Source organism: Macrotis lagotis, chromosome X (genome assembly GCF_037893015.1).
Source record: "Macrotis lagotis isolate mMagLag1 chromosome X, bilby.v1.9.chrom.fasta, whole genome shotgun sequence".
Lineage (NCBI taxonomy): Eukaryota > Metazoa > Chordata > Mammalia > Peramelemorphia > Peramelidae > Macrotis > Macrotis lagotis.
In genome coordinates, this window is record NC_133666.1 from 558,967,059 (window position 1) to 558,994,230 (window position 27,172).

The following is a 27,172-nucleotide window of genomic DNA, read 5'->3' on the forward strand; positions in this document are numbered from 1 at the left end:
TCAACACCAGTGCATTTATTTTCATGAAACTTAACATAATCCTCTCCTGGTCCAGACTTGATTTGACTCATTAGTCCATTGCTGGTAGAGCACATAGAGTTGGGCCTGAAGTCAGGAAGACTCACCTTTCTGGGTTGAAATATGACCTTAGATACTTACTGGTTGTGTGACCCTGTATAAGCATTTAGCCCTGTTTACCTAAGTTTTCTCATCTGTAAAATGAATTGGAGAAGGAAATGGTAAATCATTCTAGTATCTTTACCAAGAAAACTCCAAGTGAATTGGACATGACCAAACATCAACAAAGTCTCTTGGTAGTTTAGGCAAGATAGTGGAACAAAATAAGATACCTTGTAGGTGATTTAACAAAGAACAAAAATATATTTAACTTAACCACAGAAGGACATAGATATTCAAGAATAGTCATTGAGGTCCCTATCCAAATTTACCAATTGTATAAAAGAGCATTTGGAGGTCCTCTTTGCTGCTTTATATTCAAGAAATGATGAGGTGATGTCAAGAGTCAGAACCCCAAGATAACCAAGTCTTTTTTTTTGTTTTTTTCTAAAAGATTTTATTTATTCTGAATTTTACAATTATCCCCCAATCTTGCTTCACTCCCCCCACAGAAGGCAGTCTGTTAGTCTTTACATTGTTTCCAGGGTGTACATCGATCTAAGTTGAATGTGATGAGACAGTTATATCCTTAAGGAAGAAAAATAAAGTATAAGAGATAGCAAAATTACATAGTAAGATAATAGTTTTTTTAATTAAAAGTCTTTGGTTTTTGTTCAAGCTCCACAATTCTTTTTCTCTGGATACAGATGGTCTTCTCCATCGCAGATACCCCTAAATTGTGCCTGATTGTTGCACTGATGGAATTAAAGTTGATCATCACTCCCATGTTGTTATTAGGGTGTACAATGTTCTTTTGGTTCTGCTCATCTTGCTCAGCAGCAGTTCATGCAAATCCTCCCAGGCTTCCCTGAATTCCCATCCCTCCTGGTTTCTAATAGAACAATAGTGTTCCATCAACATACATATACCGCAGTTTATTAAGCCATTCCCAATGGATGGACATTCACTTAATCTCCAATTCTTTGCCACCCCAAACAGGGCTGCGATGAATATTTTTGTACAAGTGATGTTTTTACCCTTTTTCATAATCTCTTCAGGGTATAGACCCAGTAGTGGCATTGCTGGATCAAAGGGTATGCACATTTTTATTGCCCTTTGGGCATAATTCCAAATTGCCCTCTGGAAAGGTTGGATGAGTTCACAGCTCCCCCAACAATGTATTTATGACCCAGGTTTCCTACATCCCTTCCAACATTGATTGTTGTCCTTTCTGGTCATATTGGCCAGTCTGAGAGGTGTAAGGTAGTACCTCAGAGATACTTTAATTTGCATTTCTCTAATAAGTAGTGATTTAGAGCCATTTTTCATATGACTATGGATTGCTTTGATTTCCTCATCTGTGAATTGCCTTTGCATATCCTTTGGCCATTTGTCAATTGTGGAATGGCTTTTTTTTTTTAAATTGACTCAGTTCTCTGTATATTTTAGAAATGAGTCCTTTGTCAGAAATACTAGTTGTAAAAATTGTTTCCCAATTTAATACATTTATTTTGACCATGGTTACAGTGGACAACCAAGTCTTTTAGAATGGTCTCTGAACTTTCTAAGGAAAAACTAGATTGGCCAGGCATAGAGGAGGGGAGGGTTAGGTTATTGCTCCAACTACAACTCTTCTCCTACTCTCAATTATAATTAAACTTTTCCTCAGAGTTGTCAAATACTCAGCTATAACATTCCCCCTGCTCACATTAAAATGTAATTGGAAAATATTTAACAAAATAAATAAAGATATAATCCAACACTAATTATGTTACTATCCAGTTTTCTAGGTCAAGATGGTATCCTTATTATGTTTTAGTGTCCTTGTTTCTATTTGTATTTGGCATCACTGTTTTTCAGAGCTTCATTTGTGCCTCTCTTATTCATTTATAGATAATGTTCCCTTTTGCATTATGGTTATTTGTGTACACATTCTTCCTGCCCAACTGTAGGCTCCCTGGAAGCCAAGACCAGGTCTCATTTATCATTTTATCCACCCTAGCTCAGTGCCAAATAGCTAGTAGGAGATTTATAGTTGTTGAATCGAAGGTATTAGGAGAAGCAGCTGTCCCCTTCCCTGCAATCAACTCAGAAGAGAGTGAGCTCAGTAAATGAGAAATCCCTGGACTAGTGAGCAAGGTAATTCCATGTCAACAAACAGCTGAGGGAATTAAAACTTAAAGACTGTGGTACAATGAAAAGATCATAATCAATCAACATTAAGTATCTACTGTGTGGCAGACATGGCTAAGTTGGATGATGATGATGATGATGATGTTGATTATAAAACACAGTTCTTTGATTTTCGAAGAAAATCCATGTCAACCATTTCCAGAACCCTGTACCCTGATTTGGATTCCTTTTTTTTTTTTGTTAGGAAATAGGACTTCTAGTGATGGTCTGGATGCTGTGGGAGTCCTTGGCTATTGAGTATGATTTCTATTCCCATATTAGTGAGGCATTTTGGTGCTCCAGCAATACCAGGAAAAGTGCCAGTATGCAGTTTATGATGACAAAATGATGATGCACTCTATACAAGGCACCATAACGTTTTAGCAATATGGGACTGTAACAACACAGTTAATCCAAATCTCTCTCTCTCTCTCTCTCTGTCTCTCTCTCTCTCTCTCTCTCTCTCTCTCTCTCTCTCTCTCTCTCTCATGACTAATCATCAGTATGGCCTATCCTCTCAGACTTTCAAGCATACTTCCCCTCAAAACCCAAAGACTGGTTTCCTGGAAGCTGCACTGCAGATCATGGGACGAATCCTGTTGGATCACCAGTAGGAATTGTTTATGATTGGAACTGTGATGGTATCTGATCCTCTTCCAGCCGCCAATCTTAGAAAGGTTTTGAATTGAATCCTAGCTTTGACACTTCCTGGTTGTGTGACCATTGCCTAGCCTTTCTGAGCTCCAAATTTCACCTGAAAGATATAGCCATGAACATTGTTATCTACCTCACAGGGTTGCTGCAAGAAAAGTCCCTTGTACTTATGTTGGAAAATGTCATCCACATCCAGAGGAAAAAACTATGCAGTCTGAATGCAGACCAAAGTATATTATTTTCATTTTTAAAACTTGTTTAATGTTTCCCCCCTTTTATTCTGATTCTTCTTTTACAACATATCTAATATGGATCTGTTAGATGTAGAACCTATATCAGATTACTGGTTATCATCGGTTAAGGTAGAGGAAGAGAAGAAGGATTTATGTTCTAGTCTTGTGACCACCAGCATCAAGTTAGCCAACCTCTCTTGGTCTCAGTTTTCTAATCTACAAAAGGGGAATCATACATTCAAAGCATTGTGAGAAAAGTTCTTCATGAGGCTTAAAGTGCTACACAAATGTAAACTATTATAATAATGTTTCATAAAATAAGAATTCAGAAATAAACTCAGAAAATAATCTTATCAGCCTGGAAATTTTTTGACTGTTATTTTATTAAAAGTAACAGTAACCATTAAAGTAGCAATCTGAAAATTAGTGCCTGGATCAATCAGACTAGCTCACTTAAATCTAGAAAAGAAGAATGACTAAATGATACCACAACAATGGTATTATAAAATTGGTGCTTAGTTATAGATTCAGAAATGGGCTAGAAAATCCATTATATTGCTTCTCTGATTGTGAGCTCTTATAATTCTTTAGAATTTCCTCCAGAGCCCATGACTGGGGTCCTTTATATTTGTGTTTGAGAGGAGTGGAACCTCAAAGTAGGAATCTATTGTGTCTCACCTGCATGTGGTTTTTGCAAATGATCTCTGGGGGTTTGATGGGGCCTTAGCAGGAAACAATCTCTCATCCAAATATGGTCCCGGGTTCTGCTAACTAATGCATGTTGGAGGTGTGACAGCCAAAGACTTTCCCTGCAATCATCATAAGGTACAAGTTTCAAGTTAGGAAGTCAGTATTTATAATGACTACAATAACTTTAATTTATGTAGTGTTTTAAGGTTTGCAAAGGACTTTTCTTTTTTAATGTTATTTTACTTTATTTTTTCCAATTACATCCAAAAATAGTTTTAACATTCATCTTTTTGAAGCTTTTGAGTTCTACATTTTTCCCCTTCTTCTCTTCCTTTACTCTAACTATGATAGCCAGTAATCTGATAAGGATTATATATGTACAATCACATCTAACATAGTCTACAAGAATAATTGGAGTGAAGATGTCTCTACATTTATATATCTCATATTTCTTTTGAGCTACTGCAATTCTGTTTTGTTCATAGAGCACAGAGCTTTCTTTAATGTGGGCACACCATGCTGGGCAGTCCTATCTCTCCTGTTTACAGTTCCAGAGTTCTTTTTTTATGTTTTTTTGCAAGGCAATAGGGTTAAGTGGCTTGCCCAAGGCCATACAGCTAGGTGATTATTAAGTGTTGGAGGCCGGATTTGAACTCAGGTACTCCTGACTCCAGGGCCAGTGGTCTCTCTATCTGCTGTGCCACCTAGCCTCCCTAGTTCCAGAGTTCTTTAGTGAGACCTTGACTATATAACCTTGTGTTGCTTCTTACCTCTGTGTGAGTGCTTAATGCCTAGTACAGAGGTACTTGTCTTCCCTGAGCACTTGTACACCTCCTATGGGAAAGATCAAGAGACAGGCAATGGAGTGTTGGGAATGAGGAGCAGTAAGTGAGTCAGTTTGTCTGGAATGCAGAATGCACGGAGTAGAGGATATCAATACATCTGAAAAAGTTGGCAGGAGTCAGGTTGTAAGTGAGTTTAAATGCCAAACAGCTGATCCTAGAGGTCATAAGGAATTTCTGATAGCTTTTGAGCAGAAAGAGACATGATCAGATTCTTTGACAATTTTTTGGATGATAAACTAGAGAGGCAGGGATATTAATTAGGACATGATTACAATAGCTTAGAGAAGAGGACCTAGACTAGGGTATGGCCATGTGAATGGAATAGAGATAAAGTGAGATAAGGTATGGACTTAGAATTGACAAAACCTAGCAACTGATTGGATGGGAGCTAAGGGTGGGAAGTTTGTAAAAGAGTCAAAAAATTTCTGTCATTTGACTAATTCCACAAATCCTGCCATACCTCTTAAAGGGAATGAGTGGGGCAGAAAAGTTTAGATGACTTTTCTACATCTCTCACATTCACCCCATTTTTCTCCCTCTTACAGCCTTTACTCTAGTCCATACCATCATCACCCCTTGACTGGGCTACTCTAATGCTTCCTTAATGGAAGTGAAGTGCCTAAAACAAGGACCACCATGTTACTTTCATACTCAGACATCTTCAGTGGCTCACTGCTGCCTCCTGTATCCAGGATAATTTATAAAAGCCCTCTATAATCCACTGCCAGCTCCCTTTTCAGTTTCATTTCGCAATACTCCCTTGTTACCACTCAAACTGACCTGCTAAGAGTTACATATGAGAAAAAGAAAAAGAAAAGTTTCATATGCATAGAAAGACAGTTCCCACTACTATATTTTTGTATTATACCCTTCTCATTTCTGCTCCTTGGACTCTTCAGCTTCCATAAAGATGACTCACATGCTCACAAAAGACCTTTCCCAATTCCCAATGCTCTTTCCTTTCTGAAATTACTTTTCATTATTTTGCATTTATCTATGGATATGTTGCTTCCCACCTGACTCCTCCAGTTGAAAAATAATTCCTTTGAGACCAAGGATTTTTTTTCCTATCTCAGTGTCAAACTCATAGTAGATAATAGATTTAAAGCTAGAAAAGTACTTAGCAGTCATCAAGGCCAATCCTTACATGTTACAGATAAGAAAACTGAGGCTCAGAAGGGTCAAGTGATTTGTCCAGGGTCACTGAGCTAGTATAGGAGAGTTGGGACTTAAACACATATCCTATGACTATGAATCTTAATGCTCTTTCCATTGCATTATGAATTGAAATTAAGTTAACTGAAATTAAAAATAAGTGAGTAGATGTTAGTTGAACTCTCAAAACTCTGAATCTGTTTTGGATGGCAAAACCACATAAGACTCCTCTATCTTTGGACAGTCTAGTTCATTAATCTGACGGCATTGCCTTCTGTTATGGGTTTCCTCGACCTACATGCTCCAACTAGAGGCTCCCTCTAAAAAGACAAAAGGGAAATCCATGCTCAGAATCCCAAATGCTCTCCTTCTTTGTCCAATATGTTTCTTTTGCCAATATCCTTTTCGGTGAAATTGTATTCAAATCCTCATACATATGGTAGCAGGTAGCATCCAGGGGCCTTGAGCTTCTCAAACATTTAATCTACGGCCCACTCTTACCTACTTAGCATTGTACTGAATGTAGAATATGATGAGTAGCCAGTTTTTCTCAGATTCAATTAAATAGGAAAGGTCTTTAGTGACTTTGTGACTAACAGTCACTCTTCCCAAGATCTATGGTCTCACTCTGCAGCTGAACAGACTGTGAGAGCTTGCAAACAGGAGAAAGGAGGGGAAACTCCAGGCAATAGCCACAAAAACAGTTCAGGGAAGAAAAACTCACTGAAACTCAAGCCCCAGTATTTCCATTAATTGACTGACTTAACTTGACAAGTCATTTCACTCTCTATACCTCAGGTCCTGAGATCTCTATGGTCTCTTCTAGTTCTAACATATTATGATTTTACATAAGTTCATTTATATAAATATTGTACCAGTCCTGGAGTCAGGAGGACCTGAATTCAAATCTGGCCTCAGACACTTGATACTGTGTGACCTTGGGCAAGTCACTTAACCCTGACTGCCTTGCATCCAAGGTCATCTCCAGTTATCCTGATTCATTCTGACCACTGGACTCAGATGGCTCTGGATGAGAAAGTGAGGCCGGTGACTTAGCACAACTCTCCTCACACAAATCCGATTCATGTGCTTGTTACAGCATCACCTTCTTGATGTCATGGTCCTCTTCAAGAATGAAGGACAAGCATCCTCACTCCTTTCTCAAGAGGAGATATTCAGGAGTCAATCCAGGAAAGAAGAACTGGAGAAATATATCCTTGTCTTGTTTGAAGGGAAGGGATCATGTGCCTGTTAGGTGAGGGTTAAGATGCAAATATTCAATTAACATTCATGCAATTTGTTATAGAGGTAGAGACAGAAGTATGGGCTGAGAAGCCTCTGTAACAAAATGGCTGGGATTGAGATCATAGTTAGAGATGATTACACCTTCAGTAATTGTTCATAAAGACTGCTCCCGGTTGGTGTTCACAGTAGCCTTTGAAAATAATATGACAGTAGCCTGACAAATCTAAACCATTCTTATGATCAGTTCTATTTTCCTTGTTCCAGGGCAAATGAAGCAGAGAATGGAAAACAGGAATGTCCTCCTCTTTTATGATATTTCTTGTTCACTTCCCAGTTTTCTCAGGCACACAACACAAGCTAATATTTATATAGCATTTTAAGACTTGCAATTTGGATGTCATATTTTCTCATTTAGTTCTCACACAATCCTATCAGGTGGGTGCTATCATTATTCCCATTTTACAGATGAGGAAACTGAAGTTGAGAGAAGTGATGAGTAACTATAATCTTGTCCCTTTCTACCTTTCCAAGCTTCTCACACCTTACCTGTTCACCTACTCTAATTCCTTTTACAAAGTATTCCATCTCCCTTTTCCAAACACTTTTCTAGGCTGGCAGGAAACTCTCTCCCTCCTCCTCTCTTCCCTTGATTTCCCTGGTGTTCTTCAAGTTTCAGGTAAAGTACCATAAATAGTCTTTCTCGGTCCTCTTGAATCTTATAAATCATTCCCCAATCCATCCTTTCTATATCTTGTTTGTACATAGTTGTTTACATGCTTTTTTCTCCCATTGACTGTGAGCTTCTTAAGAGCAGGAACTGGTTTGTTTGCTTTTGCCATTCTTTGCTTCCTTGGCACATAAATATTTGCTGACTTACTTGCCCATGATCAAATGGCTAGTAAGAGTCTGAAGTAGGGTTTTAACTCAGGTTTTCTTGTCTCCAAGGCCATCGTTCTATCCCCTGATCTATTCAGCTGCTTCATACATAATTGTACTACATCCAAACAGTTTACAAGCCAATTCTTCCTTGCCTGAACAATATCCACATTTTAGACAAAACTACATTTCTTCAACTGAATGGGCTGTGTAGATCAGCCAGCTTACTCTTTAATATGCCAATCAATATCCTTGGCTCCTTTCCCATCACTCTATTGTCAACACCCTTATTAAGGAGATAGTGTTTCCTTGTGTGATTCCATTTTGCCTTATTCTTCCTTTATAGTTTTCCATCATCAGAGTAGTTTCCTCACAGCAAGTTATGTTTTTTATTTGGAGTAGGGCACTAGGATTCCTATTTATTAAAAGCTTAAAGGAGTAAACTGAATCATGTTTTTACATTATTTTTCTTTGTGTGGAATTTATATGACTTCCTAGTGTCTGATATCTCTCTCATATAGGGAAGCAGAAGAGTACAGTGAAAAGATTATAGACTATGGGGTTAGAGACCTGAGTGAAATGCTGTCTTGATGCTGTTACCTGTGTGACCTTGGATAAGTCACAGCCTTCTTGGGATTCAGTTTTCTTATCTGTAACAGCGGATTGGACTAGATGAACTGGGACCCTTCTGGCTCTGGATTTATCTTCCCCGACTTAAATACCAAATATAATAGTAAAAATAAACAATATAAAAAGAATAAATTACTGTGATACCTCTTAAAGTGGAAAGAGTATTGGATTGACTCATTTAACTTTCTTTGGTCTTATTTTCCTTGTATGTAAAAAGATGAGTTTGTATTAGATAATCTTAAAGTCCCTCCCTTTCCGGGCTCTAAGATTCTCCTTATTTAATCTTTGGCAAAATGATAAATTAAAAATGTTCCCAAGTTGGACCCTAGATTAGTCCATCTGTGGACAAAATTAACTTACACTACCCTGGGTCTGCTGCAAAGTATCATTACTCACAAGTCCTATCTGGTTTTATTGGGAGTATAGGCAGAGTTGTGCTAGTAAAAGTTTAACAGTCTATTTTTCTGACACCATTCCCCTCCTCCAAAAAAAGTACACAGGATACAATTTTAAGTTTAATTTATATTATTGACATTTTCCCATCACTCATTTAAGTTTATAAAATCAACAAAACAATAAATCAAACCCTGAGGTTTAACATTTGCCAATTTCTGTACTGTGCATGCTTATATTAAAAATTTAACAATTGACTCTCTTAACCAATTGGAGCTGGCTCCAGCATATCCCTGAGTGTGGGAGTTAACTCAAGTCTCCTCAGCTCCATTAGTACTGTGGCTCATCCACCTTTTCCCATCTACCTAGCATTCAACTTTCACCTGTGGCTCCAAGAAGCTGCAGTGTGCAATGGCCACACCCTGGTAAACCATCTCAGCAGACAGGCTAAACCAGGTTGAGGCCAATTGATGGACCACAAACCAGTGGAAAAATTAGGGGGATGTTTACCTCAAGTATGTGAAGACTTCCCTCAGTGGATGGGCAAATGAGAACAATTTGTCACTGAAGGCATCTGTATCAAATTCTGTGAAAGGCTTAGAACTTTGTTAGGCATCTAAGATGCCAAGTTCATCCACTGCATTCTGGGCCATAGCAGTTTCTTGACTCTTAACTTGCCACTGGACTTTGATGAGTCTGGAAGAGAGGGTGAGACTGACAACTATGTGCAGCTCCATCTCACAAAATTCAATTCACACACAAGTCACGATATCATCTTTGATACCTTTGAAAACAAAGGACAAACAGCATCACAAGAGCAACAAAATGAATTGTTGTTTTCATGGAGAAGGTTGGATCCACTAATGAAATTGCACAAATTTCTAAATGCAGTTCAGCCTGCTCTTCTCTTATTCAAGTCTAGACATAGTTTTATTGTCCTTCTGCAGTATCTGTCTATATGTCCTAGAAGATAAATTCTAGGAACTGTCCATCCAACTGCATATTAAATAAAATAAAATATGAAAAAGCCCATTTTTCAACTATTTTATTTTTCTAAATCCCTTATATTTTCACTCATAGAAATAGTTATATACAAATATATGCAATGCCAAATTTTGACCCTTCTATTTAATGTACATTCACTGCAGCTCTCACCTCTCTACTCAAGAGGCCACTATTCTAGTTCAGGACCTCATCACTTTTCCCTGGAACCCCAATAATTACCCTAATTTTCTATTTACTTGATTCCATTTTTTACCTAGCCATCAGTGATTTTCCCAAAGGAAAGGACTGATCATATTACTGCCCTACTCAATAACTGCCCTATTACCTCTAGTGTCAAATATAGACTTAGTAGTTTTTAAGGATTTAGTAGTTTAAAACTGCACTAAGACTTTTGAGATGCCCAGTGTAAATGTAACATTTAAAACTTAAAGCTTGACTTTTAAAACTCTTCACAAGCTGATCTCTTTCTTCTTTTCCTATCTCTGCACTGTATACTGCACAACTATGCTGACCAACTTGCTTTTCCTCATGCTCAATACTCTATATCTTAGTCTCCTTGCCTTTGCACTGACACATTCAAGTGCCTTGAATGTTCTTCATCTTCACCTCTACATTTCAGAATCCTTGGTTTTTTCTTTTAGAACCAACTTAAGTGCCATCTTTTTGAAGGAATCCTTTTCTGGTCCCCCAGATATTAAGGCATGCCATCTGAGCATCCTGTCTCTTCTCCTTATCATGACATAGTCTGTTAAATGTTAATGTGTCCTGCAAGGGTGCATCCATGAAGTTTTATAACATTTGGCTAAACAAAAGGCTGTGTTGGTGATGAGATCATGAGAAACATAAGTCTTCAGTAGTAGTAGTATGTGTCCTTTGTTGTTTCTGTTTATGACTCTATTCCTCTCAAGGACTTCCTGCCATGTCCAATAGAGTGAGCCTACTCTAGCATTGTCACTCAGAATTATAAGCTTGCCCTTTATGGCAAATTGATGATGAGGGTCTTTCATGTCATAATTTATAAATTCATAAAATTTTTCTTTGACCTCAGCAACGTTCCTCAAGGTGGGAGTATAGGCACTGTTGATAGTGACATATTTTCCTGAAAATGGCAATCACATTGTCATAAGCCTATCATTCACTCCTCTTGGCAGGCATACAAACTTATGGACTGGATTTGGTTGCAAAACCTACTCTAGCTTTATGATACTCCTTCTCACTGTGGCCACTCCAGAAAAATATGTATTCAGCTCCAACTTCATTAAGCTGGTCTTCATTTGTTAGCCTTGTTTCATTCACTAAGAGCTACTTTTGGGGGTTTTTTTGGTTTGCTTAGTTTTTTATTGAAATTTTATTTTATTTTTCCAATTAGATGCTATGGTAGTTTTTCAGTATTCATCCTTTTGCAAATTTATGAGTTAAACATTTTTCTACCACCCTCCTTTCCCTTTTCCCTTCCTCATGGCAGCAAATACTCTGGTAAAAATTAGACATTTACATCTGTGTTTAATATTCACATATTAGTCACTTTGTATAAGAGTAATTAGAAGTAAGGGGAAAGAAAGAAAACTATGATCTTTTTATTTCTCATGAGGTTTTATATTTTTGTGGGGAATGGGGTATTATGTTTACTCTTAAACAAGAATATTTTAGTAATGTGTAAATAAATTAAAGAAAAAACAGTGAACTTAATGCATTCAGATTTTGTAGGGTTTTATTCCTTTGGAAGTGGGAGTTTTCCCTTGTCCATAGAGGGTCTCTTAGGTTGTCCTTAACCTCAGAGCTGCTATTTGGATGTAGTATCTACTGAGTTCTCTCACAACAAGAAGTATTCCTCTTTCAGGTCTACAGAATTTCATGTCATCCATAAGTGCATGAAATTTCCATGAACTGGTGAGTGAAATCATCTTTGCAGAAGTTTTGTACATTTTTTCTGTTTTGAATACAAGATGGGATCCTCACCTGCTATGGTAAATGAGTCAGGGTTAGGTAAAGCAGATAAATTTTAGGGCACCTTCTTTAATCCTTTCTCCTATTAGGAGGTGAGCAGTGCAACCCTTTCAGATACCCAAGGGGCTGCTTAATTCTACTGCTGCTTGCACTGAGGAAACAACGCCATGGCCTGCTTGGTGTACCTGCTGCTTTATCACTTAAAATAATCAAATTATGGGTGATGTTTTTTGACATCTATGTATTTGCATCAACATTTACCTTGTATGTAGTCAATGAAAGGGAAACGTACTGGGAGTAAGAGAGAGGAGAGGTAGAATAGGCTAAGATGTTTGCTTTTAGACCAAGGATGGGTAGAAGGAATCTTACCAAGTGAAAAATTCTGTGAAAGATGAGATGGAGAAATGTTTTAGGGTCTCTCTCTCTCTCTCTCTCTCTCTCTCTCTCTCTCTCTCTCTCTCTCTCTCTCTCCATACATAGATGTGCTTGTGTTTGTGTTTTGTGTGTGTGTGTGTGTGTGTGTGTGTGTATAAATGTACTTGACTCTCTTTTAGAATGTAAACTTCCTGAGACCAGAGACTATTTTGATTTTATCTTTGTTTTGTGAAGTATCTGGCACATTGTAGGTGTTTAATAAATATTTATTGATTGAACCAGGTGAGTAGCACTGTAATTGATGTGCCAAGTATAAAACAAAATTTTCCCTGGAAATTTCTTATTTTATTTCAGAGCAGAAATCTCAGTAATTGTCTTATTTCAGGCTCTAATAATTGCAGTGAAATTCCAAGACTCCATAAAGCCTAGCTTGCCTGTACAGTCAACATCCATAAAAAGACCAGGAATATGTTGTGAGCCTTGCTAGTTTTGCTTTAGACAAATCAAGTTCTTCATTGGTCTGAGCTTCTCATGCTGTACAATGGCCCTTGTGTTCTGCCAAAAAAAATCTGTTAAATCCTTTCTACCTGTTTCAATTCTTGTCCCTCAGCTAAATTTTATTACTACAGATGCTTGCTGATTCCCATATGACTCTTGCATTGTAATTCTGTCAAAATTGTCCGAGGCAGAAGTAGAGAGTTTGTGGATATGTCTCTGAAAACTGCAGGAATCACAGAAATCATGGAAATTCACAGACAATTCTTCACTAAAGATATGAGATCATGTTCTAAGGATCTCAGAACTTTATGAACTGAGAAATTTATTCCTAGATCAATTTTTGACATTTGCCATGACCTTTGGAAATTTTCTTAAATCTTTCTTTGCTGTTGGTGAAAGAACCATAAAAGGGCATCATTATATTAACCAATGTTTCATTGTTGGGAGGAATAGATCAGGAGTGTAAGGCATCTTACAAAAATGAAATGCTAGATCAATGTTTAATTTGAGCCTTTATCATTTGAAAATGATTGGTCTCCTATTTTTCACTCTTCTTGGAATTGTGCCTTTGTAAACCTGCCATAGCTTCTAATTTGGTCCTTATTTCTTCTTGTTCTAACAATCTCAAATTCAAGGCTGTTCTGTTTCTCCCTTCCAATCTCTACCCTTTGGTCACCTTGGCTACCTCGTCTGGCTAGATTTTCCTCTCTCTCTAGGTCATTTATGGTAGAGTTAAGTACATTTTTCTCCTGTGGTTGTTGGAAGAGTCATTCACTGCATATTAGAAATGAGCTGGTACAATACCTCAAACCCCTCTCTTCAAGAAAATCTGGAAAACACAGACTGAAAGACACCTGAACCTATACTGTATCCATGTAATTCAACTTCTGGCCATATAATAAAGTGCTCGAAGGTCAATTATATGGGTTGCATCTTGTACCTATTTTTATAGTATGTCTTTGGAATTAAAACAAAAGGGTAGAAAACAAAACAGTAACAAAAGAAAGCCCTACTCTTCTTTGGTGGAAGAAATAATTTGATTTGCAATTGAGCAGTTATAATTGAACACATCCCATGACAAGTGGTCTCTAAGTATCCAGCCACCTTGACTGCTTTGCAGACTTCTTTCTTTTAGCATTTCTGCTAAAATTTTAGCACCCCCATCAATCTGCATAACTTATTAGTGTTTCTGTCAATTTAACATTCCAGCATTTCTTTGTTCATACTCCCCTTTTACATCATATTCCATCCTCCCCTCCCTCACCCCAATGTCTGCTTTTTAAAATCCTAACTACCAGGCATCCATATACCAGGGAAAGCTCTCTTCGTTTCCCCATGGGAGCCAGGAATGCTTCAGAAGCAGAGGCTTTGTTGAACAGGTTCACTTCCAAAGCCAGTTTCTAGCTTATCCTTTTTCAGTGTATGTGATTGGAAATCTGATTTTGTGCTTTGGGGAAAACTCACCTCAGTCTCTCTGCAAGCCACTCAAGAGAAATTTGAAGATCAATAAGTATGCCTCAAATAGTAAAGAGTGATTGAAATTACTTTAAAATGTCCCCTAAATAGCATCTGCAGGTAAAGATCTCTAATTTATAGGCCATCTCTAGCAACAAGAAAATTCCATTGTGCTTTTGAACCAAGGATGGGTGGAAGGGATCCTACAATTGAAAAATTCTGTGAAAGATGAAATGGAGAAATGTATTTAGGGCTTAAAAATTGTTTTCCAATCCATAACTTGTTACTGGGATTAGGATGCCCCAAAGACCAGAAGAGGTTAATGACTATTTTGTTTTGGGAGATTTTTTGTATCCTCAATGTTTTTCATAGTGCTTGGTACATAGTAAATGCTTAATAAATAATTGTTGTATTAATTGATTGATTGATATTTACTTGAAAAAAACCTTTCAAAGTAAATAGAAGTCTCCAGCAGGGTAGACAAACATGTCTCTGGGCTTTTTGTAAGCCTGAAAATTCTATGCAGCTGGGATTTTCTGTTTTCCTTTAATTCCCTAGTCCTCCTCTAAAGGCCATCTTAGATGCTTCATTGTGAGTAGGAAAATATATCAGGAAAAACTTTGAATACAGATCCAAGAACAGTTTACCTATTATTTCCTGAAAACCAGTCTCATTAAATTCAAAGAAGCTCATAACTAGAGAGCTGAGCACCAAATAATGAATTATTTTGACTGTGGTAGCTCATGCACACTCAATGTGAGTCAGCAGTGAGATGTGACAATCAATCAGTTAGTCAACAAATATTGATTAAATGCTTTCTCTGTCCTAGACACTGAGTTAAGGACAAGAGAAACAAAGAAAGGCAAAAACACTGCCCCTAACCTTGAGAAGCTCACTTTCTAATGAAAGAGACAACATGCAACAAACTATTCATACAAGATATCTCAGTTTCCTTATATGTAAAATGGGATGGAGAAAGAAAAGGCAAACCACTTTAGTAACTTTGCCAAGAAAATCCCAAATGGGGTCATGAAGTTAGACAAACTGAAACAATCTACCAATAACAACAGCAAATCTGAATAAGAAAAACACTAACAGTTGGGTCCTTGGAAAGAACTGTCTTGCAGACAGTGGGATTTGAGTTTGGTCTTGATGGAAGCCAGGTAAACTCTGAGGCAGAGATGTATTAAGTGACAAACTCAACCATCATTAAAACCCCACAAAGTGAATAGAACTCTTGAACAACATTAGACCGATAAGTCTCTGCCTTTGTAAACTGAAAATTCAGGGAGAATGTTCCAGGTATGGGGACAGAACAGGGTAAGAGTAAATAGACTAGTATGGCTGAAATGTTGAGTTCACAATGAAGAGAGAATTATTAGATTACAAAGTCAATTGCTTTGAGTCATATTGTGAAGGTCTTCAAATTCCTAACAGATGAATTTATAGTTTAACCTAGAAATAGTTGGGAGTTCCTGAGATCTCCTAAATATGGGAATGATAATGTGCTTTTTGAATACTTATATGGAAGCTCTGTGGAGAATAGATTGGAGAAGAGAGATATTGGAGGCAAGAAGACCAATTAGGAGGTACTAGAGTGTACTGGGTAAAAGGTAATAAGGACCTAAACAAAGTTATTAGTCATTTTAATGGAAAGGGATAAGAACTGACAAGATTTGGCAACAATATTCTTCCACAGAACCCTGAGAGAGAGAACACAAGCCAAGACAATAACATTGGCAGTTCATGGGAGGAGACAACTCACATGTTGCTGGGGCATACCTCTGCTACTACTTGATGCCCCCCAGAGAACTGTTCATTTACTGTGATGCTATTACCAGACAAAGTTCATTATCCAGTGAACTGGGGTCCTCTGACACTCCACTGTGCTGCTCTCTACTGACTCCTCTCCTATTGCCTATTGCCATCTTCTGGTTCTCTGCTGCTGTGGGACTTTTGCTCTGCTTTGGGAGGCAAGATCTTTCAGTTCTTTCATAGACAGTCTTCTAGTTAACTATTTTGTGGTTTCAAACGCATCCCACACGCAAAGTCGTCAGACAGCTAGCCTGAGAACTTTGATATTTTTTTTTTGTCCTGTTGCTATTCCAACCCTGTCTTCCAAACTTTATGTTAATGAATTTTCTTTTATCTTATGACATCCCCTATCCTGCTAGCCTGGGCTTTCTCATAACTTCCTGGGAAATCAACTTAGTAAACCATCAAAAGACGTGAGTGGAGTTGAGGTGAGGGTATTCCTTTCAAACTCATCATGTCCCCGTTGCCATTCATATAAACTCAGGAGAATTACCGAAAAGTACCAAGTGGTGATGCGGAAGCTGGCAATCTTGTCCTTCCCTCCAGCAATCAGAATCTGTACTTAACGCAGCCCCAGCATCACCACTTAACCTTAAGTGACCTTCCACAGAGATGTGCATGTATTGTCCAACAGGATAGTTTCCAACAGAGATGACTCCTTTCTTCCTCCCCTTTCCTTAACCCCCCTTCAGGCTCCCTTCATTCTCTTACTTCCTATACTTGCTCTCGTACCTGGGCACAGCTCCTCGTTCACAGTCGGCGCTACGAGAACATCTGTTGAACTGCACCGGCTCATTTGGTAGAAGGGCTCTTTCAGTCACCACACCCGACTAACTCATTTTCAGGGAACCGCACTCTAGGAAGGATCCCCTGGCTGCACTCCCTGCAGTTGATACTTGGCGCCTGAGGAGACAGATTCTGCCACAGATATTCAAGATATGGGTTCTTTAGGTTTGAGTGACCAGGTCCTTCCACCTTCTGTAGCTCGGATCCAGAGAGAAGCCAGCTGTGATGCCGAGCCCGGCTTTCCTTGCCTTTCCGGTTTAACTGAGACGGGAAAACCCCAGCTTTTCCTTCGCAGCTAAGCATGGGCACGTGCAGAGTATTCTCACGCCTCCTCACTTCGCTTTTGGGGACCCCTTTCTTTGCCTTCGGGCGTTTCCCCCCAGGGTTCTCTTTCTCCCACAGTAGATCAACCAGTGATGGGTGGCAAAACGGGTCCCCTTCAAAGCGTCAGTCCGCGGACCAGGATGGAGGTGGGGTGGGGACTGCGGCGGGGTAGAATCCTCCCATTCCCGGGGCTCCGGGAGCATCTGAAGCTAGGGAGAGTAACTGGAAAGCGGGGGGGGGGGGGCGGCTTTGGTCCCAAGAACTGGACTGCCTGTGGTGCTCCCCTCAGCCCCCCCCCCCCCCCCCCCCCGTGAGAAGAGTGCAGGAATGAGGAGGGCAAGCGGGGCTCCAGGGGACTGTGGACGCCCTCCTCGGGTGAAGGGGGCGCAGCCAGGGGGAGGGGCCCCCGAGGGGGCGAGAAGCTGATGGAGAAGGAAGGGGGGCCGGCCGCGGGCGGGCTTTGGAGAAGAGGGAGGAGGAGAGAGAGGCGCGGGAGGGGGGAGCACCACGCGGGGCGCAGAGAGCTGGGGCTGGGCTGCCAGGGAGCTGGGCGCAGGGACCTGGGCGGTGCGGGCGATGCTGCTGCTGCCTGCCTACCCCGGGCTCCGCTGCTGGGGGTGAAGGCTCCACCACGCCAAAGCCAGCAGCCAGGGGAGTCCGACGCGGGACTGGAGTTGGAGGAGAGACAGAGAGAAAGAGAGAGAGAGAGAGAGAGAGAGAGAGAGAGAGAGAGAGAGAGAGAGAGAGAGAGAGAGAGGAGGATGGGCTGCGGAGGGAGCCGCGCCGATGCCATCGAGCCCCGCTACTACGAGAGCTGGACCCGGGAGACCGAGTCCACCTGGCTGACTAACACGGACACGGACCTGCAGCTCTCTGCAAGCGCCACGGCCGCCGGGCTCAGCCCCGGGGAAGCGGACAGCGGCCCAGAGGCGGGCGGCCTGCGGGAGCAGGGCTCCCTGTACACGGGTGAGTGAGCCAACTGCCCCCCGGGACCAGGGCTTTCCTCATGCTCTCACCCTGGCTCCCCTCTTCCCTCCAGCCCTCCAGGGGCTGCGGCCGAGCCAGGGCGGGCACTTCCCCTGGGCTCCAGCCCTTCAGCCCACAGGGTCGCCGGAGAGAAGGGGACCTAGCAATAGGACCGGGGGGGAAGGGGCGATCGAGGGCCCTACAACGGGAGGGGTGTCACATGTCTCCAGGGTGGCACCCTCCTCCAGCAACTCCCTTTACTGGGAGACCTGATTACTAAGGGTGGGCTTCCTTCGCAATCACATCCCCGGTTTCTGGGCGAAATCGACTTCTCTCCGATGTTTCTCTGTGCTGGTTCATCTAGAAGGGGATAGGGTGGGAAGACTTCCTGCCGTTATCACAATGGCGTATCCCCTCATATCCCCCTGCACCCACAGCCCCCATACCCCTATTCTACCTCTGCATCCACGTCTCCATGTTTCTCTCTAGCCATCTCATCACCTCTCCACCCAGCTAATTTGCTCATCTACCTAGTCATCTGGTCTCCCTCTGCCTGGACTTGGATCAGATGTTTAAATGCTGTAGCTCAGCAGATACTGAAGAACACTATTTCTCTTGACTCTCCACATTTTGGTACTCTTAGAAAACAATCAAAAAGCAAAATTTGATCTTGCATCGTATGTTTGAGGACCCCTCAGTATATTAAGCAAGAGAATTTTGGATCGGGTCAGTGTCCTTCCTTTTGGGTTTCCTTGAAAAAAAACCCCACTGTATTGAAAGATGTTTTCCTGAGTGATTGGTTTATTGTTTTCTTTGAGGGCTAGAATGCAAGCCAGTCATTCATGCTTGTCCACTACAATGTAAATAACTTCCCAGTACAGTTCTTTATCTGGTGTAAAAGCAGGTGAAACTAGGTGATCTCAAAGGTCCCTTCCAGGTCGTAGTGCCATGATTTTTATAATATGGGAATTTTAAAAATATGCAAATAACTTTCAGATCTAACCATAAAATCAGGATTTGGAAAGAAAACAGACTGATAAGAGTGAGAATTGATTTAGAAATATTTTCCTTAAAGGTTTTCCTACCTCTGACAAAATGACAGTGATCCTGGGTAAGTCACTTAACTTTTCAATGCTCTAGTTAAATTTATGACTATAAGTTACAGAGAAGGTTCTGACTCAAATCAATGAAAGAAATTTCTTCATATAGGAATTCCCTGTCAATGAAATCAAAGATGTAATCTCTATCCCTACCCATCTTATCTAAACAATCTTAGAATTGAAGAAACCTTAGAAGATATCTGGAGGGGCAGCTCGGGATTGCACTGAATAGAGAGCCCTAGCCCTGGAGTCAGGAGGACTTGAGTTCAAACTCAACCTCAGACACTAGTTGTGTGATCCTGGGTAAGTTATTTCCTACCTACCCCCCCCCCCCATCATCTCAAAAAAAAATGCAGGATCCATTTCTGTAAAACCTAGTAACAGGGCAGCTAGGTGCCGCAATGAATAGAGCACTGGCCCTGGAGTCAGGAGGAACTGAGTTCAAATTCAACCTCAGACACTTAATAATTACCTAGCTGTGTGACCTTGGGCAAGTCACTTAACCCCATTGCCTTGCAAAAACCTAAAAACACCAAACAAACCTAGTAACTAGTTGAACAACTCTCCTGAAAAAGAACTTACTACTTCATTAAGTTGATTATTCCATGTACAGACAGTTCTAATTTTTAAGAAAGGTTAAATTGCTTTACCTTTGGACAAAATACATCTCTCTCTAACCTCCGCTCATAAGCGCTATGCAAAACAAATCTAATCCCTCTTACATGGGACAACTGTATCAGATATTTAGGAATGTAAACTTAGAGCTTAAAGAAACTTTAGAAGTCATTTTTTTTTACATACAAGAAAACTGAGGTTTAGAAAGGTTAAGTGATTTATCCAAGGCCACACAGATAAGAAATGGAATTAACTTGGAGGTGAATTTCAAACCCAATACCTCTGACCTGAGAACTTATTCTCCTAATATTTTTGTTCTTATCAGGCCTAAACATCCCCATTCCTTCAATCATTCCTCACAGGAAATTATTTTGAGTCTTCTCATCAACCTAATCAACCTAATACTAACTGTTATCATGCTGTGACATTTTCCACCCACAATTTTCAAAAATTATTTCATAGAAGAGGAGAAAGAACTAATATTAAGGTGTTTGTTAAAAAATGTGCTCCCATCTTTTTTTTCTCAATCATTTTAAAGAAATTCAAATCTTGGATAACAATTTTCTTGTTAGGAAGCCTGAATGGTCAATCACTTAAATTCTATCATCTTACTATATTGTTTCTGCATCTTAAGAGTTCATAAGATCATATGTCTAGGGAAACTCACAAATTCTCAAGTCTAATCCTCTCATTTTGTAGATGAGAAAGCAGGTGATTCATTGGTATTCACACAGGTATTAAAGTAGCTGCAACTAGAATTTTAATCCAAAAGTAACCATGCCAGAGTCACAACTTTTCCCCCACTGTTTCACACTTTCTCTTTTTAATTTTCTTGTGAAAAATAAAAATAAATGTAAATGATCAATCAGATTTTTCTTAAATTTTTAAGAGTGAGTTGGAGAGCCACCATCAAATCCCCTTCCAATGAATATCTCACCATTTTATATTTTATGGAGGTGACTTTGGGTTCTAAAGGCAATACCAGCAGATAAAAATCCCTGAAATCCTACCCAGTTTCAAAGTTGCCAAGTATTGACCCAATGTGCCCATTGTTCAAGGACCAGTCTCCCTAAATTTGGAAAGATCAGAAGCCTGGTCACCACCATTTGGGAAGGGAGGTAATCACACATAGCAACTCTTAAATGCATCTAATTAAGATGTAGAGGAGTTAGGATGTGTACCACTGAAGAGAATACTTAGACAGATGAAATAACAAGACTCTAAAGGGAAGGAAATGAAGCCCAACATCAGTAAATGACTGAGAAAATCCAGTGGGATGGAGAAGCATCACTATGTGTGGGCGATGAGACCATTTAACTTAAAAGTTCTTTCATCTCCTCTCTGTCATATCTGAAAATTTTTTCTGTTTTTACCCATGCTGTCATTCTGCCTTAACACAGAAGATAATTCCCCTTGCCAAAGTTATCCTAGTCACCTGTGCCCCGAATGCCATTTCTATATTCCTATTGGTCATTCTCCATGACCTCCTTCCAATTTACTTACAGTCATCTTCCTTTCTCTTCTTTCCTAAATTAAAAATAAAAACAAAACATAAACCAAATTTTTTTCTTGACCTTTTAACCCTCTCAAACTATCATCTTGTTTCTTCTACTAAGAAAAGTACTCTGACTGGTCAGATTTTCAAGTTAATATGTAACCAGTTGTCAAATCCATCCAGGTCTAACTTCAATAGCTCTCACATCTTTCTGTTTCCATTCACTCCAACAGCAACCACCTTAGTTCAGACTCCTAAATCTCACTTTGACCATTATCATAATCTCCTAAATGGTCTTTCTGCCTCCTATTCTCATTCCCTCTCCAATCCATCATTGACACAACAGCCCAACAGTTCTCCAAATGAACTATTCTGATTAGTATTCTTTCTAATCAAGTTACATACTTAATTAGGTATAAACTTCGTATTTAAGACCCTTCTCTCCAAATGAACTATTCTGATTAGTATTCTTTCTAATCAAATTACATAATTAATTAGGTATAAACTTTGTATTTAAGACCCTTCATAATCTGACTCCAGGCATGTTTCAATTTACTTCCTTAATGGACACTATTCTCCAAACAAACTGGCTTCACGCGCCCCTTCTTTTTTACTAGATACTTATACTGTTTGTGTATACACCCATTTTCATACTTTTGCTCACCCAGTCTCCACAGACAGGAATGGATTTCCTCTTTTCCCTTTCTATTTCTTAAAATCTTTTCTTTCAAGGTCAAGTTCAGGTGACATTAGATCCATGAAATCTTTCCAGAATACTCTAGGTGAAAGTTATCTCTTCTTATGAGTCTCGTGGCATGTTGCTCTGCCCAATCCTTTGCTCTTATCCTGCTCTTCCTTTCCCCTCAATTATAGATTGTAAAGAGTTTGGAAGGTAGGTTTGTGTCACGAATATTTTTCTGTTCCCAATTGGAGATAAAATGCCTTGTTCATAATAGATGCTTAGTAAATGTTGAATTGAACTGAATTAAAATCATGTGCTTATGTCACTGTAGAGCAGAAATTTCCAATGCATGTGTGTGCACAATGGCACACTGTTGAAGTCTATCTTTATAAAATAATGCCTTTAATTGCATAAAATAAAATACATATTATTACAGAGAGAGAATCAATTCAAATGAATGCAATTTTTTCCCCCAGATAAGTTCACCTATCATTTAGAATCTACACATGGTCTCTTTGGAGGGCAGGGGAGTGAGTCGGGGGTTTGGCAGTCAGTCAGCAATCATTTATTAAATAATTTCTTTGTGACTCTATGGTTAAGCTCTAGAAATACCCATGCTCTTAAGAAGCTTGCATTTTAATGGAGAAGATAATATACAAGATACATCAGAAGACAATCTTGGTTAGGGTTAGCATCTTGGGAGGGAGAGAGGGACCAGGAAAAGAATACATACATACACATACATACATATATGTGTATGTATGTATGTGTGTGTATGTATGAGAATTGTCTAAATAATGTTACTGATAATAATAATAGTAATTGATACTTTATATGGATCTAGTCCCTTTCAGATGAAACTCTTATAAAACTAGCCAGAGATTGCTTTTTATTCTGAGAATCAAGGTGAGAATAGATCTTCAGATTTCCTAGATAAGAACTTCAGTAAATAAGTACTGTTATTTTTATAACATTATAGCATTATTAATAAGGTGATAAATTTATTACATATAATAAGTGCTTAATAATTTTTTTCAGTCATTCATTGCAATGGCATCAGGAAATAAGTATCAGATAGGTTTTATAATTTTTCAGCAAATAACCAAAGTCACACAGAAAATGAAGGGTTAGTGCTATCTAGGATGAAGAAAGGGTAGAGAAACTAAACCATGTTTTGATGTACTTCTCCCCTACTCCTCAACAATTTTTGCCCATTTATAATTCAATATGCATTCAAGTAAACCCAGCTAGTTGGTGCAGTGGATAGAACAGGGATTCTGGAGTCAGGAGGACCTGAGTTCAAATATGACCTTAGAAGCCTAACACTATTTGTGTGACCCTGGGCAAGTCACTTAATCCTGACTGCCTCAAATTCAGAGCCATCTCCAGTCATCCAGAACCCTATCTGGTCACTGGACCCACATGACTCCAGAAGAGAAAGTGAGGCTGGAAACTTTGCACAACACCTCTCCTTAAATTCAATGGCACAAACAACACCAGGACAACAACCTCAGTAAACACCTACTTATGTGGAGCAATGGCCTGAGCACTGGATGAGATAAAGATAGAGAAGACACAATCCCTTCTGTCATGGAGCTTATATTTAATCTCTTTAACATCCTACTTGCCTTCTTCTGGATACTCTCTGCCTTATCAATGTCCTTGCTAAACTGTGGACTCCAGAATTTAGTACCCTACTCTATCTGAGGTTTGAATAGAGAGGACTTCAATGGGTTGACTGCCACCTCATTGCTGGAAACAATGCCATTCTTAAAACAGCCCCAAACACTTGAGCATTTTTGACTGCCACATCATAATGTTTATATATATTGAACTTAAGAGGCATTAAAAATCCCTTATTTCTTTTCCTCGACAAACTGCCATTTAACCATGTGTCCCTCCATCTTGTACTCTTGAAGACAATCTTTTGAAGCTAAGGTTTAAGGCAACTTTTATTCCTATTGAATATCATCTGGTTAGGGTCAGCCACATATTCTAGCCTGTCAACCATTCAGGTGTGTTGGCTACTTCCTCCATTTAGTTCTCATTTAAAAATTGAGTGAGTGTGCAATCTCTGCCTTTATCCACTTACTGGCAAACAATGTTAAATAATATAGGGTCATTCTCAAGTCTCTGGAGCAATCCACTGAAGGCCCTCTTCTGAACTACATCAACTTGGAAACAATTGACCTTTCTGTCCAGCCATTCAATAAATTTCAAATCTACTTAACTGATTTGGTCCACATCTCTCCCTATTTTACACAAGAATACCATGAAAGATATTATCAAATACTTTGCTAAAAGTTTGATAAATTATGTAGGAACATAAATTCAAAATTGGAAGGAATCCTAGAAGTAGCTTGAGATTAGTCCCTCATTTTATAGATGAAGTTCAGAGAAACAGAATTTCTTGCTTGAGATCTTATACTGTGACCAAGTTAGGATTCAAATCCAAGTCCACTGACTCCAAAGGTAATAAGTACTCTTTCTACTATCCTATATTGTCTCCCCTAAATGAAAGTGAATTAAATACTTGACAATAATTTACTTTTACTCTTTTCCAAGATTATCTTAACTTCTGTTCTAAATTGAGAACTTCATTACAAAGTCTTCTTGACTTCCCTAAAATAGCCCACTTGACCAGTTCCAACTTCATCTCCTCATCCGCTCTTATCTGGGCAAGTATTGTTTTAGTTATCACCTGTTAGCTTTAAAAAAATTTATAGTTTTTTGTTTGTAATAATAAGTAGCTTTTTAGAGTTTGTAAATGACATTACAAATATCTCATGTGACTTTCACAATGTATTATTATTATTATTATTATTTTAAAGATAAAATTGAAGCAGACAAAAATCAAATGACTTGCCTAGTGCAACTAATCAAATGTCTGAGACTAGACTTAAACTCTTCCTACTGCAAGGCAAGTTCTCTTATGTACTATTTGTAGAAGCAAAATAAAACAAAAAACAACAAAAAAACCTTAGCAATTTTGTTGCAACCATTGAATTATTTTTAAAAAAATTAGTAACATTTTAAGTTAGGATCAGTAGCCATAATTTGGAAAAGCATTATCTTGTTCTATCTTATTTTTTTATTTAAATAATGTTTACTTACCTATTACCATGATTATCAGACGCTAAGAGAGAGAGGGGATTAGCAGCAGCAGCAGCAGCGGGGGCAGGAGCCCCTATCAGGAGAGTTTAGGAGAATGAGAGTTTATTTGTGGATCACACAAGATTAAAAAGGAGTCTAGAATGACTTGTTCTTGGTGAAATCATGATGACCTTTTAGGATCATCATTTCCTTTTCTAAATGTCCACTTGAGAGGGAACTTTGTAAGACTCATGGTTTCATTAAAAGGATAAATAGTGCCAGATTCACCTTAATTTCCTTCTCTCTCTCCTCCCTCCCTCTCCCACTCCTGTTACTAAATTAGTAGAACAAGAGAATTCTATAGATGCAGCTAGGTCTGGAATCAGGAAGATCCGAGTTCAAATCCAGCCTCAAATACTTACTAGCTGTGGTTCTCTGGGAAAGTCACGTAACCTCTACTTGCTGCCATTTCTTCATCTATAAAATGAGAATGATAATAATAATAATAATAATAATAACAACAGTGTCTTCCTCCCAAGGTTGTGCTAAAGATCAATAGTACCAGGCTTAAAAATGCTTATTTTCTTCCTTGAGAAAGTTTAATAATAAAGCTTATATTGCCTGCTTGGCAAGGTTGTTATGAGAATCAAGTGAAAATACATTCGATGTATAAAGTGCTTTGTAAACCTTAAGGGGTAATATAAATGTTGGCTATTATTATCATAAACCTACATTTGTAAAATGTTTTTCCTACTAACAAAATAATCCTACAAAATATATAGTAGAAGAATGACTACTTCTATTTGTATAGAAATGTCAATTGACTTGATAAAGGTCACAAAACTATTAGAGCCAGGAGTGCGCAGAGTCCAGTATCTTTTTCATTCTACCATGTTGGACTCTGGAAAAATAGATTCTATCAGATCCTCACAATTTAAAATCAGTAAGAGTGACTACATTCTGGGAACCCTAGAGTTAGAGGAGATTCCAGGTGCTCATTCATCTGAAGCAAAGATGATCTTTGTTGTTGTTGTTTAGTTGTGTCCAATTCTTTGTGACCTCATTTGAGGTTTTCATGGCAAAGATTCTGGAGTGGTTTGCCATTTCCTTCGCCAAGGTAATCTTACCTATTTTTAAAGAGTTCAGGGATGGACAGATAACTTCATGCTTCATAAAATAGTGTTTGGACAATCCTGACGTGAGGATATATCTCTGTTAAATGTGGGACATAGGTCATTTCCTCTCATCTTGACTTTCAGGGTGGGGGAAGTTTATAGGATCATTGCTTTAGAGCTGGAGGGGACCTTGGAACTCATATTTTGTTCTTCATTCCTGAAGAAAACCATGGCATCAGGGAGGTGAGGTCATGACAAGCACATGCATTGGATTTGAGTGAGGGGGGCTGTGCTAAGTTACCAGTCTCACTTTCTCCCCCAGAGTGATCTGAATCCAGTGGTCAGTTATGAATCAGGATGACTGGAAATGGTCTTGGAAGTGAGGCAATCAGGGCCAAACAGTTAGTAAATGTCCAAGACTGGATTCAAACTCCCATCCCCCTGACTCCAAGGCCAGTGTGCTATCCACTGCATCATCTAACTGCCCTTAGAACTCAAAGGAGTTCTTTCAGTTCCCTCCTTTTATAGGGGAGGAAATCAATAACTTTGAATGATTAAATAGCTTGCCCAAGGTCACTAAATTTCCTCCAATTCTAAACCTATCACTCTTTCCAGTCTGCCAACTGTTAATCAATGTCCTTCAAGTAATAATTCTAAATAGTTTAGATATAGTAACTATTTTGCTCTTTGACTTCTTTTCTTTAACCCCAAAAGATCTCCAGTCTTTTAGCCTTTAATTTTGTTCAGTCCTTTTTTTCAGATGTATCTGATTCTTCAAGATCCCATTTAGTTTTCCTGGCAAAGATACTGGAGTGGTTTTTGCTTTGGTTTTTGCTATTTCCTTCTCCAGCTCATTTTACAGATGAGGTAACTAAGGCAGACAGGATTAAG

General features: G+C 39.1%; 1 protein-coding gene and 1 long non-coding RNA gene across 2 annotated transcripts in view; one reads left to right on the forward strand and one right to left on the reverse strand.

Annotated features, from left to right (window-relative positions):
• Positions 1 to 589: 589 nt before the first annotated feature.
• LOC141497985 (uncharacterized) overlaps positions 590 to 27,172 on the reverse strand; it is a 29,751-nt gene continuing 3,168 nt past the window's right edge. Inside the window, exons 2-3 of the long non-coding RNA XR_012471510.1 lie at positions 25,589 to 25,643; positions 590 to 705 (exon numbers count right to left, since the gene is read on the reverse strand). This is a non-coding gene — a long non-coding RNA (uncharacterized LOC141497985). The remainder of the gene's footprint in view (positions 706 to 25,588; positions 25,644 to 27,172) is intronic.
• BAALC (BAALC binder of MAP3K1 and KLF4) lies at positions 17,977 to 18,345 on the forward strand. The gene is made up of 2 exons (XM_074199484.1): positions 17,977 to 18,181; positions 18,263 to 18,345. The coding sequence occupies exons 1-2, from the start codon at positions 17,977 to 17,979 to the stop codon at positions 18,343 to 18,345; spliced, it is 288 nt and encodes a 95-aa protein (XP_074055585.1).